Below are 16,655 nucleotides of genomic sequence, written 5' to 3'. Positions count from 1 at the left end.
TTAGAAACACAGCGAAATTCGCAAAGATAGAACCCGTGAAACCATTCCTGAAAAGATGGGAGCACTCTGATAGGGCCCAGACCTGTCGAGCGTAAGGGCACTCAAAAAGAATGTGGTTGACTGATTCCTTTTCAGCCCCACACCGTTGGCATCTCGCATCCGGTGCCATATGCCTATAGGCAAGGTTTGCAGCAGCAGCCAAGTTATTAGAGAGGTATCTCCAAAGGAAGTTTTTCAGATTGGGAGAAGTATCAAAACTCCAAACGGCATTGAACATCAGATTAATCGTTGGTCCAAACATATGGAGATCCAGGTTATTGGCATTAAGAACATGGACAATGGCCCAGTACGCTGACTTAACCGAGTAAAGCCCAGTCTTGTTAAAACACCAGCGAAATCCATCCAGAGCAGATGCCGATCCCAGGCTTACCGAGGTTACCAGGTTGATATCCTCTGGATGGATCATCAAAGCAAGCTTATCCACATCCCAGCCTCTCCCATCTTGGCGGAGCAGGTCACTCAGAGCCACATTTTCATCTGCAGGGATTTGGAGGGGTCTGGGGGTCTAGGAGGGGCTGAAGGAAGCCAGGGATCCTCCCACAAACGAATAGAAGAACCGGAGCCAATAACCCGAACCGTACCTTCACGAAGAATGTCTTGAGCGGAAAACAAAATTCTCCAGGCATAAGATGGTTGAGATCCTATTCTTGCCGAGAGAGGAGAGCAATCTTTGAAATATCTACCTTTAAACACTCCGGCAAAGAGAAAATCAGGGTAAAGGAGCATTCACCACAGCTGCTTTCCGAGAAAAGCAGTGTTAAAACACTCAATGTCTCTAAATCCTAGCCCACCTTCCCTCTTCGGGATGCTGATCCGAGGCCACGAGGACCAATGAATTCCTCTAGTATCCTCATTTTTTTGCCACCAGAACTTGGCCATAATAGTCACCATCTCTTTGCACACTGTTTTGGGAACTCGAAAGCATGACATCGTGAAGGTTGGCATAGCCATGGCAATCGCTTTAAGCAAAATTTCTTTGCCCCTTTGAGAAAGGAACTTTGTGCGCCACCCATTGACACGAAGAGAGAGCTTCTCTGTGAGGGATCGGAGAATGGCGATGCGAGATCCGGTGAAGGATTCATGAAGCTCTAGATATAAACCATCACCTCTTTTGTTTGGAATACCAAGCCGGAGTTTGAGACTTTGTTTGCACTCAGTTCCCAGTTTGTATTTGCTTTTAATTAAAGTTGAAATTTTATTGGTATTCATGTTTTTGCTTATTACATTTCTATTTCTTATTGTTGTTTTTCGATATACATTCAAATTTGTAAAAATATTTTAATGTGATAATTGATTTTCTTACAAATGTATTGTAGTATTGTTTTCAATTTCATATTTTTGATAATAACCATGGTTTTTTATAAATTTTGAACTTTTAAACATGTATATTTTTAATAGATAAATTAATATGTTATTAAAAACTATTTTGTTATGATAACTATGTTTATTAATCATAATTTGTATTAAGATATTCGCTTAAATTCTTAAATACAACATTATTCGTAAAAAGAAAATTAAAAAATTATAGGTAAAACTAGATTATTTCTATATTTATAAATACATTAATATTATGATAAATTAATAAAATTTTATGATTTCAATATTATTAATTTTTAAAGGTTTTACTGTAGTGGTTGTTTATTGCGAAGTAGTGGTTGTTTTGCATTTCTCGCGGCTGAAAAATAAATAAAAGTTTGAGGGTGTTTTTTTGCAATTTTCTCACGTCATATTACTCCTATCCACGGTGAGGCTCTCTTCTACGTGGCGCATCCTCTACCGGAAGTTCTCTCTTCTGAATCGACGACTTGTCTAAGGATTCCCAAACGCCGTCGCATGAGTTTGAAACTCGGCAACATTACTTAATCTAACATCTCTCTCTACACCAAATCAGTAAAAACAAACAAAATGTTCCTCTTAAAGGTACGTCCTTTTTCTGCTACTGTCCTTGAATTCACTCTGTTTGTAACGTTTTTGTACAGTTTCTGATCAAATTTGTATTTTGATCTGTAGACATGGAGATCAACCGCATTCGGAATTTACGGCTACATGAACTTCACAAAGAACGGTTTCCTGTAAGTCCATACTGGTTGAGAAGATTGATTTTTTATGGAATTTTAGACTGGATCACTTGATTTTTGTTTGCTTTACATTTGATATGATACAGTCTGTCTGTTGTTTTTTTGTTGATTAACATAATAAAGTAATCGAAATACAGAGCCTGTCGATTAACATTTTTAGTTCATCATTTGCTTTCTCATGAGAATTGATTCCTTTAGCAGTCTTTGATCGAGTTGATATAGGTTCTGTAATGACGCTTGAGTTTCTGATTTCGCTTGAAGTCTCTTGTGTATTCTTGCTTTGTTGCTTGGCTCTTAACCCTGTGGAATTCGAAAAGATGGAATTTTTATGGATTTTCTAGACTGAATACACTTGAATCTTGTTTGCTTGGACTTGATATGATACATTCTGCCTGTTGTTCTTTGTGAGCCTGACGATTAACATGACCAAAGTAATCGAAATTCAGAGAGATTAAAATATTGTGTCCTTGGCTCATCATTTGCTTTGTCATAAGAATTGATTTCTTGAGCAATCTCTCTGATTTGGCAGAGAGCATTCGAAGAAGTTTAAACCTGAGGATATGCAAATACAAATAGAAGGAAAGAATTGTGTGGTTACTGGTGCTAATTCTGGTATTGGTTACGCCGCTGCTGAAGGTCTTGCTTCACGGTAAGGTTTCTCATTTATGGAATTGAGCGAAATAGTAGACGAATTGTCACAAAGTATATAAAGTCTTTTCTTTTTTTCAATTTTTTTTTTGTTCCAGTGGTGCAAATGTTTATATGGTGTGCCGGAACAAAGAAAGAGGACAAGAGGCTCTTACTAAGATTCAAAGCTCAACTGGAAACCAGAATGTGTACCTAGAAGTACGTTTCAGTATTCATTTTTTGCAAGTTTTTATACTCTTTCTATGCAGATTTGATACCAACTCTTTTTTAGCTTTGCTTCTTTTGTTAGGTGTGTGATTTGTCTTCCGTTAACGAAATAAAGTCATTTGCTACGAGTTTTGCTTCAAAGGATGTTCCGGTTCATGTTCTGGTATGTCATCTTTGCTTGTACTGTTTCTTAGAAAAACATTTCACTAAAGCTCAACTTGTTTTGATTCTGATTTTCGATTTATTTTAGGTTAATAATGCCGGTTTGCTTGAGAACAAACGTACAATTACACCTGAAGGGTTTGGTCCTAGACTCTCAGTTATCTTTCTTGAGTCAACTCATCTTGATTTTATATCTCTTTGCTCGTTTGTTTATATCAGATTCGAGTTAAACTTCGCGGTCAATGTACTCGGAACGTACACAATGACAAAGCTGATGCTTCCACTGTTGGAGAAAGCGTCACCAGACGCCAAAGTCATCACTGTTTCCTCTGGTGGAATGTACACTTCACCACTTACAACAGATCTTCAGGTAATCAATATGCAGGACACATATGTCATCTTCAAGAATTTGCTTATATATGTCATCTTCAAGAATTTGTCTATATATGTTATCTTCAAAAATTGCTTATATATTCTTTTTTTTTACAACAATTGCTTATATATTCATCTTCAAGAATTGCTTATATATGTCATCTTCAATAATTGCTTATATATGTCATCTTCAAGAATTGCTAGCTTAAATATGTCGTCTTCAAGAATTGCTTATTTTCAATTTTGTTTTAACTTTTTGGAAACATTTGTATCACACTTATGTTATAACTCTGGCTACATATTAATTATTTGCAGTTTAGTGGTGAAAATTTTGATGGAGTGTTGCAATACGCACGGAACAAACGAATCCAGGTCTGTAAAATCAGAATCTACTAGTCAAAATCTATGTTTCTTCCGGTTTTTCTGAGTTTGTTTGTATGGAAATAATTAGGTGGCTCTGACTGAGAAATGGGCTGAAAAATTCAAGAACAAAGGCATAGGGTTCTACTCAATGCACCCTGGATGGGCTGAGACACCTGGTGTGGCAAAGAGTTTGCCGAGTTTCAATGAATCGTAAGAAAAATCCGCTAAAGAAAACATCTTTCTGATATAAGCAAACATCTTTGTGAGCTAAAGAAAGTTTAAAACTTCTGAACCAGGTTCTCTGGTAAACTTAGAACAAGTGAAGAAGGAGCAGATACAATCGTTTGGTTAGCATTGCAGCCTAAAGAGAAACTAGTCTCTGGTTCATTCTATTTCGATAGAGCGGAAGCAACAAAACATTTGACGCTTGCAGGTACAAGCAAGTCTCATGACCTTATAGACTCAGTCATTGATACTGTGCATTCAATGGCAGCTCTTGATCCTTAATCTCCATCTTCGACACGGATTTTTTTTTCTCGAAAATAAGTTGTGATTGCAGGTAAAAGTATGGAACTTTTCTCTCTTCTGTGGAGTTATTATTTATTGTACTGATTATTTATAGCTTTTACTCGTTCAATAGTATCAGAACAGAAGCAAGCATTATAGTTATAGATATTATGCGTCCATTATCGTTTTTGTAGAATATTTTACTTTGGAGATGGGTTGAATGACAAAAGCTGGGGCTTTCGAAGCCAATACTGTTTGAATCTCTGCCTCGAATACTCGATATAATCAAACTCAATCTTGTTCACATAGCCCTGCACAATCACATTCACACACAATCATATAAGCTTCTGAGATTATTGTTGTTCTTAATCTCAACTAAAAGCTACTTTGATCTGCATGAGAGAAAGTTAATTAGCTTACAGAGATTATTCCCCATAAGCCCCAGAAGAGATGGCTTGCCAATGTATATTTCTCAATATCATCCAAAAGCTGTTTTATGTCTTCTTCTCTTGCTTCTTCATCTGTTAAAAACCAAGTTTTAGCTTTAGTCATAAGGAGTCTTCTCAAGTCTTTTAAACAAAAAGAACATAGCTTTTACCTGAAGAGCTGAAATAGTTGCAGATAAATCTCCTCCTATTTTCTTCTCCTGCATTTCCCAAACCATAATTTTTTTTTTTTTTTTGTAAACTCTACTAGATTATGGATTATAAATATTTATTTGGTTAATCTATGTACCTGGGTATAGAGTATAGTCCAAGATATGAGGAGTGTCAGAATGGTAGTTTGCTACCATCTCACAGAAGTGATTTGCTATGTCATAAGCAATTGGATTATAACTTGCATACTCATAATCCTGTCCAAAATCCATTTTTCACACAAACTCCACTAATGATTAGACAGATAAATTACACAAGTAGAGAAATTTCATGTTCATCGATTTACCTCGAGTAAATTGGGGATTTAATTACTTTTTCCCCATTCTGGAAAAAAAAAAGGAAAAAAAGGTTAAGAAAATTTGTGGTTATGAGTAAGACTTACAATGATAGTAATGGCATTTGTCTCTTCATCAATCATGATGTTACCATACTGCAAATCATTGTGACAAAAACCAATTTCTTGCTCATTGTTCATATCTTGTTCTAACAAGTTGATTTCATCTTCAATGTTGTCTAGACCAAACTCTGTTGAATCTTCAGTTGAACATAGATTCTTGGCTTGTCCTACCCAAGTCCTGTTATGTTCCCATGGATATTACCATCTTGTAATCGAAACATTTATTGAAAAAGCTGAATTTTTTTAAGTTTGTTACCTCATTCTGTCCCAGATGAGAACAGTTTTATCTCCTGGAATGTATATGCTGTGAAATCTTCTTAGCTTAGATGCAACCAGAGCTGATATGTTCGGGTCACGAAGATCGGTTGCGGATAGGGTCTGATTCGAAGTTACAGATGCAATAATTATATTGTGATAGATTTTACAATGGAAGATCAACACAAGAATTTGCTAAGGAATCTATTGGAAAAACACTGTTTTTGAAATGTACAACTCAATCGTTGTAATGCTAAACCGGCCATAACTCGGTTTGATTTATTCCGGTTTAAAGCTCCAGATTACAAATGTAAACCAATTATGTAGGCTATAAGGTTTGCTCAATCTAGTTGAAGTGGACCAAAATCATACCAAAAAACCAAAGAAAGTATAAACCGATTCGATTTCATTAATTTTAATCGAGCAAAGGAAAAGGGAACCGAAATAAAAGAAATATAAACAGAGTAAAACTGTAAAACCTGAAAATCCGTCAAATGTTTACCATAAACGGTAAACCGAATTCCAGCCAAACGACTAGGAAAAAAAAAAAAATTTACCTATAAAATGTTTTCTGAAAACGAAGTCCAACCAAACCGAAAATATATCAAATCGAGACCAAACTAAATTCGGTTTCAATCCGATTACTCTATTTCATAAAACCGAATAAAAAGAAAAAAAAAACGAAAACAAAAAATACAACTAAAAAACAGGATTGGAAAAACTTTTGAAAATTTATGAAATAATTAATTTAAATTTTACTCGATTTGTTTGGTTTTTTTCCCGGCTCGGTTGCGCTTAGATGAGAATCTGGAAAACAGAAAATCGGTTTAATTTTTTCTTCAGATCGGTGTTGAATCGGTTCAATCGGATTGCACCTTGTGTAACTAAACCGGTACAAGTCTAAACCGGAACAATATCGGATCCAAATTCCCCGGTTTTAAATCCCAATAAAAAAGGGTAACTTAGTTTATATAATTTGATTCTAACAACCATTTCAGCTAAATATGATTCCAACAACCATTTCACTAAAATGGTTTTCCTATTTTTTTGGGTCGAAAAATGATTTTCCTTTTTATAGGGGTTTTGGATCGGTTAAATCAGATTGAACATTTCTAAGTTGTATAACTCAACCGGTACAAAGATAAACCGGAAAAATTCCGGTTAGGAAATTCCCGGTTTTAATACCCTTAAAAAAGGGTAAACCATTTTATATCAGCGAATCAGAACATAAAAGTAAAAAGTCGTAGACCAATCACAATAAAAGGAGAAATACTTACCCGCGCATGGATAAATTCCTCGACTCTGCCGCCGGAAAATCGGCCAAGAAGTCTAGGTCCATGGCCATGGCGAGCCACGAACTCAAAAGTACGAATCTCATCGTCTCTGTTGAAGAAAAGGTCAACACCTTCACCATAGACACGAACAAGAAGTTTCCTGCAACAAAGATTCGTTTCTTTTCTAGGCCAACTCACCATAAACACTTCGTTCGTCATCGCTCCTTTCATTGGTTTCACTTCAAGGCTCTCTAGATCCTCAGTTACGTCTCCCCATTTCGCCGAAAGTGTTTGTAGAATCTTCCTTAGCTCGTCTGGTGATGAGCTTGGGATCAATCCGAAGATTCCTATTGCCATCTTGAAATTTACAGAGAGGAAAAAACAATTAAAGATCAAAAAGTACTCTGTTTTCTGAATTTTGTTACTTAGTTGCAATCGATTGACAGATCAAGAAGAGTAGTTCACTGAATGATCTAACTTGTGAAGAGGAAGAAAGAAGCTTACCAAGAAAGTTGCAAAGAATCTTGAAAATTCAGAAAAAGGACTTTGAAAAGAGAGATATTCTTGGAGAGAAGTCTTGGTGTCAAGGAAAGACAAATTGCATGGTGAAGGAGAGAAGTGTTGAAATGGGGTATTTATGGACTTTTGTCTTGACGTTAGAAAGGGAAGATCTATCTCTTTGTCTTGGTGGGTTGTTTTGAGAGGATCAAGACAAAACAAAAAAGAAAAATGGTTTTATTTTATAGCATTGTAATTATTAAATAAAAATCTAAAAACATTAAATAACGCTTTTATGAAGAAAGAAAAAATAACTCTTTTTTTTGCTCGTTTAGAGGACATACAAACTTAGAGCGGTTATTGAATACACATTTCAATTGAGTTTATAAAAAAAAACTCTATATTAACAAGTTATGTTATTGTTTTTAAAATTTTTAAGCATTTACAAATTTAGACAAGATTGTAGAATCTCGTAGAGGTCTATTAGTCCAATACATTTAGAAGATGATAAGCACAGCAAATATCGGGTGCATTATTAGTCCGCATAAAGTGGTGGAGGCATGTGTAGTAAGATGGGGGCAATTGCCCCCAATAAAAAAAATTTGATTAGTATAATTTATTAACAATTATAAGAACAGCCCCCACATTAATCAATTAATATGCTCCCATTCAATTTTTTTGCCTCCAATAAAAACATTTTCTGGCTCCGCCATTAAAAATACTAATTAGCATAGTTCATGGCATTTGCACACAGTGGTGGAGCTACTTGCACCAAGAGGGAAGCAGTTGCCCCCAATAAAATTTGTTAGATTAGTGCAAATTTATTAAACCATTAAATAAATGCCCCCATTCATAATTGTTTTTTGCCCCCATAACCATATTATTTTAACAACATTAATTTTTACCCCCAGTAAAAAAATTTTCTGCCTCCGCCACTGTTTGCACATTATAAACATTATTGTAATAGTTGGGCCAACATAAAATTTTATAAAATATCATGTAATCATGATTAGACAATGACATTTTCAAAGAGTACTACATTATAGTTTATTGTGTTAAAGACTTTTAGATGCTTTGCAAAGACTTGCAGAAACAAACATGTTTTCAAAATTAATGATACTATTAATAAGGGGGTGACATTGTCATTTTCATTTAAATCGAAACTGATACACATCCATGATATATATACCTAGGCACTAGGCGGAGGGTAGCGGCCAAGACTTAGTCCTAGGCGGAGACTCTAGGTGTTCTTCTGATTTGCTGCTGCGTAGCTCCGATTTTTTTTTTTTTTTAAAATACTGATTTTATTTGAGAAAATCACCGATTTATTTGAAAAAATTACTGATTTATTTGAAAAAAATCACTGATCAAGAAAATTCTAGATTAAAAATAATATTTATGTTTTATTGCATCTCCGCTTTTTTTTAAAAAAAGTCTATAATATCAAATTAAACCTTCTTAAAAATTTATGAAATAAAAAACTAATAAAGTAATTAAATTTAAAACAATATAAATTAATAAAAAAGCTAATCTTTAATTAATCATTGATTTTTGGCCTATACGCTAGTTGAAACCTGTACGCCCGCCTACCGCCTAGCAATTATTTGAACAGCGATTACTAATATTATAGTGTGTCAGATTTTCAATGCAGTAAAACTTGTAATAATTTTTTAAGATGTGTGAAATTTGTTTAACAATTATTTTACTATATAAAAGAGGATGTTTAAAAGTTGATAACTCGTCTGATCATGATATGTGTCAAATTAATTGATTAGATTTTGACACATAATATTAACAATAAAAAACTTGATAATTTAGAGTTACTCTTAAAAATAAGATTAGCAAAAAAATAAAAAAATAAAAGTAAATTTTAGATGTTAAAAGCTTAACAATTACTACTCTTGATGATTATTTTTTTTTTAAGTTTAAAAGTATTTCTGTTTAGAATAAGAAAATTAAACAAAACTTTAAAATCCTAAATCAAAAGTAAACAAAAAATAAACCAAAATTTGTTTTAAAGCTAATGTCTAAAAAAAATTTTAAAAAGAGAGAAAGGTTTCTTATTTAGATTAAATCAAAATTAAAAATGATACAATTTTTTTGTCACCTCTATATAATCAATTTATTATATATTTTGATGAACGATCTAATTTTGTTTTTTGGTTTTTAATTTGTGTTTTTACGGGTTAGAAAATATGACTGAACCGGACCTTTTGCTGCTGATTTTCAGACAGATAAGCTTTGTTACTTATGTCGCAGTTAAAGCGTGTACTCAATTGCAGAACTCAACTTGGATTCCACTTGATTAGAAAACATATAAGAATACGACACGTTTCAAAACAATAGAGAAAAATAACATTGAGCAATTTTACATCGTCGGTCCTACTCACCTAAATTTTATTTTTTATATACTTATTTATTTTTTAATATCTTAATTGTTTCAATCAAAAAACGTGGCGCCAAATAATTAATACGAGATAACAAAATAATATTAATTTAAACTAGGAGCATATCCGCGCATATGCGCAGGTCTTTATATATGTTTTTATTAGTAATTTAGTTTCATTGTTTAGATTTGTTCATTTTGGTATTTTTCATTTCATATTAAAAATTCTTTGGTAAAATAAAATAAAATTTTGTACTCAAACCAAAATTATGTAAATTTTAGAAGAGATTCTAACAACATTTTTATGAAACTCAAACGTTTTTTCTCCCAAAGAGATTTTCACTTCACATTACATACTTTCTAATCCAGGTAATAGCCAAAGCGATGTAGCAATGGGTACAAAACTCCAACACAACCACAACGGGAAAGTTGGACATACAACGGGAATATTCCTTCAATATATGTAAAGAACAAAGCTGATGCGAGAATGATATAGGAACCAAATGTTGACAAGTCATCTTCTCCAAAATTAAAATAATCTTGACGATTAGAAATAAACAATACCAAACTTTAGGGAAAAATCTCTGTTTATATAGTCTAAAAACAGATAAAAAACAAAATTCCAAAAATCAAACGTGAAGAGACACCTTCGTAAGAGACTTTCTGGCGCTAAGAACGCCTTCAGCGATAATAACACCACTGCAATTTACAAGAGAAACAAATCCAATATAGCACAAGTTGTGCTGGTGAACTGATAGAGAAAAGAAAATAGAATTGTTTTACTTTACAAAATATTTGAGTAACTAATTTCTGTTTGTACTCAAATATAAAAACTAATATGTTTACAATATAAGCGACATTTCCCTGCAAAATTAAGCACAGTCATATGCTTACAATATATATGTAAATATTTTCCTTATTTATAATAATTGATGAACAAAAGAACTCTGAGTTGTAAAATACCAGAAGCGATGTAAACTTTAGTGACTGATACCAGAAGAGTTTCATGGAAATATATACACATTTATATATAACTAAATAAATAAACCAAGACAGTTTTATTTAATACTCATTACTCGCAATACGACAATAGAAAGCTCTCTAAGGAACTTCATCAAACAATTGAATTCGAGCCGTGTTCATCTCTTTACACTGGTATAACTCAATCTAGATGCACGGAATAACCTCAGACAAACCTCTTTTCGTCAAGAAAAGAACACCAAGCGAAATAATCTGAGTATTTACACTCAGATCCGAGCTTTTTTCATTTGTCAACTTTCCCTTCAGACGGTTCAAATTTGAGTAAATGAGTTACATATGATATGACTATCACATCCGATCAATTAGTTGAACGAACGAGCATATATCTTTAAGTGTCGAGAATCACCACAATCCAAGTGGAAGCAATGAAATTATAAGAGTATCTGATGATATACAATTATGAAAGGTGAAGAGGGAACTAATGGTTTTCCGAAACTTGGTTGTGAAGAACGAACAATTAATAAGAAGATAAATTTGCATCGAAAAGAGCTTTGGAATTTTTATTGTTAATTAAATTCATCTTGACCTATGTGAATTAAATAGAGGAGGATGTGATGTACTCAGATTCTTCATATTCTTTTTTAAAAAAATTAATTTCTAAATTCAATTCTAGAGAGCTGATGTGTCAAAAGAAGAGGTGCTGATGTGTCAAGTTTGTGAGACACAACCCACTCTTTATATAATAGATTATAAACGACGGTTGTTGGAAACACAAAGAACGTGAATATAAAATTGTTTGTAGAGAGTAATGCACAGTGATATATTATGGTGCAAGAATCATTCAATAATTCAAAATGTGGGATGATTGTTTCTTTATTTGGGGTATAAATAACTATAATCTTATATTATTAATTGATAAAAACAATTTAAAAATAATATTTTATATCATATGTTATTAATAATTTTATGATGTTAATTTTAGAGAAAATCTCAATAATTTTTTGAAAATAGATTTAATTTACTAGATTACTTATATTATGTGCCATTAATATTAATTTAATTAGAGATTAGTTTATATCAATCTATTCTACTAAAATAGAAGTATGTTTTGTGTTCAAACATGTTTTACTTAGTTAACTACTATTATGTTTTTGAATAACTCTTATTTATGTTATCAAATAAGTCAATTCAATGTAATAATAATAAAATAATATATTTTTATTTTTATTTAAAAAGAAATTCGAAAATTTAAAATTAAATTTGAATTTGTTATAGATTTCTTTAAATATAAGTTATATTATTTATCAAAAAATTATAAAATAAATTATTATTATATATTTACAAAAATAATAAATTGGATATTAGTTTAAATTTAATTTAAATATTAAAATTTAAATAATATTTTCAAAGACAACGATAACAATAATATATTATTATATATTTTTCTTAAATAAATTTATAATTTTTTTGTTAAATTTAAAAAATATATAAAATATATAAATGAATAAATGGGTTATAATTATATTTTAATAATCATGGTCTTTTCGGATTAATATAAATGAACATGTTACAATGATGTTTTTATAGTCGTTGTATTTTTAGATTAATATGAACGAACATGATAAAATAATATTTTTCTAGTTGTGGTCATATATATACTAAAATAAATAAATTATTAAAACTAAATTATATATAAGTAGAAGAAAATATATCACTTATTAAAATATTATATCTAAACAAAAATAAAAATACAAATTATATTACAACATTTGATAAATTATAAATATTTCACATGCGGATGCACGAATATAATCTAGTTATATATTTAATATTCAAACATTTAATTTGTAAAGATAATCTCTCTTTTTCTATTTATTATCAACATAATTATAAAAATTTAATACATAATATTATTTATGTTATTAAACATTATATTTTTTATCTCATCTTTTTTTAATCTAATTTTGTTAAAAAAATTATATTATCTATTTAATAATAAAAAAATTATATTTTTCATACATATTATAATCTAATTTTTATATCAAAGCAAAGTATCTTAATCTGATATTGAACCGGTTAGATAAACGTATTAATCCAACTTAGTATATTTAATATGCAATTTCATTCATATTAAAAGATACTATTAAAATTAATTATAAACTAATACTTATCTAGCATTTATATAATTGTATTACAAAATAAATATAATTTTAATCATCGTTTACAATTGTATATCAGTACATCTATTTACAATTATAAATATCAGCTAATTTTTTAGTTATATTTATATATATTATATTTGTATATTTGAATAAAAAAATTATGGGTAATATTTATTTTGTACATAGTGCAAATAATCACCTAGTGATAGTTATTTGTATCTCTTTAACGGTGTTTCAAATTAGAAATTGGTAATTAAATAATATTTTACAGAAAAGAACTAAAATAATGATACTAGCTAAGTAGTTATTTATAAATCCACGTCATGTGAGAATCAAGTCAAGAGGGCTGAAAAATGGAATGGACGTAAGAATTAAAAGTCTGGTCGAGAGCCAAGATTCCCCCTAAAGTCTTATATTTTTTCCTTGAATAATACTTGATGTTTAACAAGATTTTATCCTCCTTCTCCTTCCACCGTTTATTGTGCTAATTTTATTCTTTTAGTTTTTGCAACTTTACTATTATATTCTTTGATATTTTCGTTATGTAATTATGGTTTCACCACTTTATGTTATCGTGACTGAATTCCAGGATTTTAGAATATATTCCATCAAAAAGTTTTAGAAAATATTCCAAACATAGCGTTGACTGGTTGAAACTCGTATTACATGATAATTTTTTATTTTAGACTGTGAGAGAATAATATAAAAATGGATAACACATAGACATAGACATGAAGATAAATTAACTTTCTATTATTATTTTTTCTTTTGCTATGTAAACTTTTAAAACTTTGTGCTATTTGAATGCTACTTGAATGCTTTTTAAATTTTTGTTATTTGTAATTTTTTTTATGACGATACAATTTAATTATTTATATTATTTTATTCTAATTTTTAAAAATTGAAATTTTTTTAAATCAATAAAACTAGATATCTAATCGGATATCCGTAAATATTTGGTTTAAAACGGATATTCAGATTTTTTGGATCCGGATAGTAAAATTGATTATTCGGCGGATATAAATGCGGATCCGGATACCTTGAAAAGTCTAGATATCTGGCTCCATTCTAATTCTAGGTATTAAACTAATATAAGAAGTATACTAATATGAAACTAATATTAAATTATGCATCCCAGCCCAACCAAAAGTCCACCGGGAAGCCAAATGTCCTTTTTCTGCAGATATAAAAGAGATAGCCCAAAAAAGGAGCCTCATTCCTGCAAAAAGAATCCTAGCCAGAGAGATGGGGGTTGCTCTGTGATGGGGGCTGCTCTCTCTCTCTCTTTAAGTCTTAAAACATATTTCTCTAAGTTTTATTTTGATTTCAGCATTTCTTTTAAGACTTCTTTGCATTTTAATTCAGTTTTATTTTTAAATTTAAGTTATGGATTTAATTTCAAAACTATGGTTCTATTTAATTGAATAAGAGTATTACTCAGGAAATGTAGTTGATTGATTAAATTAAAGTAGTACACCGGTTTAGAATCGAAGATGAATAGTCCAGTTCGTCTGGTAGACGGGTCGTGGGTTCACATAGTGGTATCAGAGCCTAGATTTGAGTTAGGAGAAAAGTATTTATAGGAATAATAGTTTTACAAAAAAAATATTTTTCGGTTTTCGGATTAAAAAAAAACACAAAAAAAATTCGATTTGAAGGGGGGGGGGGATTTGTCTTAAAAAGTTTATAAAACCACCACTTAGAACAATTTTCTCGTTATGGTTGATTTTTATTTTTGCAGGAATATCAGTTTTCACGGGTCCGGACTGACTTGCTTGCTGAATCATCTTATTGTTGTTCTTTTCAGATGCCTCTGAAAGCGAGAAATGTTCAAGCTCGCGCTACAATTCCGCCAGAAAATCCAAATGAAGTCAATTCCCCTGCAGGAAGTGAGAGTGTGAATGAGAGCAGGAATAATGTGCAAGTTCCGGTGGATGGAAACCACAATGGAGCTACCCCTGCTCAGGTGACGGCTGAAGCTCATGCTGCCTTTTTGAATAGCTGTGTCGTTACCAAGAGAGTGATGCGTGTGTAGGTGAGGGGTGTCAAGTTTTACGCTAATAGAATCAATAAACCGCATGCAAGTGCACAGCTGATCGATTGTAGTACTTAAGGATCGAATCTACAGAGAAGGAAGATCTTTTTCTGCAAAAGCCTTTGAAATAAATATGAAGTAAGGAAGTCTAGAACTGGTCTAAATTTAAAAGGATTTTTGGGGTGTCACTAAAACGTAAATTCTAAACTAAACGGGAAAAAGAAAAGTACTTAAGAAAATTGGCTGGAAAAACTAAAAAGAAACCTAATCTAAAACTCGAATAAAAATCGGATGGGAATGAAAAATAACCTAATGACTAAAAGTTTGAATGAAAATCGGGGTAAGGCAATAAAAATGAGATGCTAGGTTTTCAGGAAATTTATCTCCGAGGAATGAACGATTCAAAACATTGCTAAAAAGTATTTTAAAAGATCCTAGCTAAAAATTTTAGAACTCAAGTCACGAACGTATGACTATGTCACTCTCGTGATCATAACCAACTATCTCTCACAACCTTGACCAGTAGGTCCACTTTAGCCTGGGAAGAGAAAAGATGTAAGCTTGCTTAAGACTCGTCAACATTCACAGCTCACCCATAGGTAGGTTTCCACTCCTATAGCAAAATTTCTCTTCTCAAACTAGATCTGGATCCTAATGAAAACTTTCATAAAACTACGAACCTAAATCAGATTATAGTTCATGACACTACTCCCATGCCTGAAAAATAAGTTTAGAAGAAAAAGTTCTAGGATTCAGCTTTAATAGCTAATGGAATCCTCATCGAACATAGATAGTCTCCATCGAAAATCCCCTAAATCCAAATAGAACTACTCAGACATGATTAAAGAAAGCAAAAATATTGTATTGAAAAGCTGATGAGAAAGAAACAAAAAAGGTTCAAGAGATAGATCTCTATCTCCCTAAACCTAAAACAACTCTAAAAACTTAAAAAGTATTCTAAAACATAAAAGAGCATAAAAGCATAAAAGACATACGTCCTAGGGTTCCTAAAACATGTATTTATAGGCTCAAGTCATTTTGAACGTCACTTAGGGTTTCTTCAAATGAATGAAACGATTTGGCTCGGAAATGGGCTTCTAGGCCGAACAGACCATTCGACGCGGTCAGAGGAGACATGACTGGTGGCCGCGGCCAGGATTGCTTGTCGGCTGGTTGACAGGACATCTTGCTCTTTGCGTAACTTTGATTGAACCGTTGGATTGTCTTGGTGTCAAATGTGCTGGAAAGATGATTGTTCCATCTTTAAGGTCTCCAAATTTGAGTTGGATCAGACGGTGAGAAGGTCTTCATTTGAGGGTGAACTTCTGACGGTTTGACTCTGAGCTGAAAATCTGGTCTTCTATCCATTTTACTAAGCTTTTTCCTAAGTTTTCTGAAAAGAGTTTTGAAACTACAAATACTAGAAAACCATAATAAAAACACTTAAAAGAAATAAAAACATTGAAAAAGTATTTTAAATAAAGTGGTCAAAACACGGTGTTCAAAAAGGTTTGGTAATTTGCAGAATGAGCCTGCCCCACCAGTGAATGTTCAGCAGAATGTGCAGCCGCCTGCGCCTGTTCATCAGCAGAATGCGCTGCCTCCTGCGCCAGT

General features: G+C 32.0%; 2 protein-coding genes across 4 annotated transcripts; one reads left to right on the top strand and one right to left on the bottom strand.

Moving 5' to 3' along the window:
• Positions 1–1,781: 1,781 nt before the first annotated feature.
• On the top strand, positions 1,782–4,563 carry LOC18014382 (dehydrogenase/reductase SDR family member 12). 2 transcript variants are annotated; one of them, XM_006397082.2, is made up of 10 exons: positions 1,782–1,980; positions 2,071–2,132; positions 2,668–2,787; positions 2,885–2,984; positions 3,076–3,156; positions 3,244–3,293; positions 3,375–3,525; positions 3,843–3,899; positions 3,979–4,100; positions 4,187–4,563. In XM_006397082.2, exons 1-10 carry the CDS (start codon positions 1,966–1,968, stop codon positions 4,395–4,397), a joined length of 969 nt encoding a protein of 322 aa, XP_006397145.1. In that variant the 5' UTR covers positions 1,782–1,965; the 3' UTR covers positions 4,398–4,563. The 2 variants fall into 2 exon arrangements, with proteins under 2 accessions (XP_006397145.1, XP_024009820.1); XM_024154052.1 differs by having other exon boundaries at positions 3,244–3,525.
• Positions 4,462–7,604, bottom strand: LOC18014380 (probable choline kinase 3). 2 transcript variants are annotated; one of them, XM_006397083.2, is made up of 8 exons: positions 7,484–7,604; positions 6,983–7,336; positions 5,707–5,828; positions 5,436–5,628; positions 5,133–5,250; positions 4,996–5,043; positions 4,818–4,918; positions 4,462–4,708 (listed from the first exon to the last, which is right to left on the bottom strand). In XM_006397083.2, the coding sequence occupies exons 2-8, from the start codon at positions 7,334–7,336 to the stop codon at positions 4,598–4,600; spliced, it is 1,047 nt and encodes a 348-aa protein (XP_006397146.1). In that variant the 5' UTR covers positions 7,484–7,604; the 3' UTR covers positions 4,462–4,597. The 2 variants fall into 2 exon arrangements, 1 of the variants encoding a protein (XP_006397146.1); XR_002898724.1 differs by having other exon boundaries at positions 4,574–4,708; positions 5,340–5,628.
• Positions 7,605–16,655: the final 9,051 nt, after the last annotated feature.

The sequence above is a fragment of the Eutrema salsugineum genome, unplaced genomic scaffold (genome assembly GCF_000478725.1).
Source record: "Eutrema salsugineum unplaced genomic scaffold, Eutsalg1_0 scaffold_3, whole genome shotgun sequence".
NCBI lineage: Eukaryota > Viridiplantae > Streptophyta > Magnoliopsida > Brassicales > Brassicaceae > Eutrema > Eutrema salsugineum.
This window is presented reverse-complemented; position numbering and strand designations above follow the sequence as displayed.

Bases quoted from the DNA above. Each gene is read 5' to 3' on its own strand.
- LOC18014382 (XM_024154052.1), top strand. The intron at 3,157-3,243 runs GTATGTCATCTT...GATTTATTTTAG, and splicing joins ATGTTCCGGTTCATGTTCTG to GTTAATAATGCCGGTTTGCT. The intron at 3,900-3,978 runs GTCTGTAAAATC...GGAAATAATTAG, and splicing joins CACGGAACAAACGAATCCAG to GTGGCTCTGACTGAGAAATG.
- LOC18014380 (XM_006397083.2), bottom strand. From the start codon at position 7,336: ATGGCAATAGGAATCTTCGGATTGATCCCAAGCTCATCACCAGACGAG. The intron at 5,044-5,132 runs GTACATAGATTA...TGGGAAATGCAG, and splicing joins GGACTATACTCTATACCCAG to GAGAAGAAAATAGGAGGAGA. The intron at 4,709-4,817 runs GTAAGCTAATTA...GTGATTGTGCAG, and splicing joins GCTTATGGGGAATAATCTCT to GGCTATGTGAACAAGATTGA.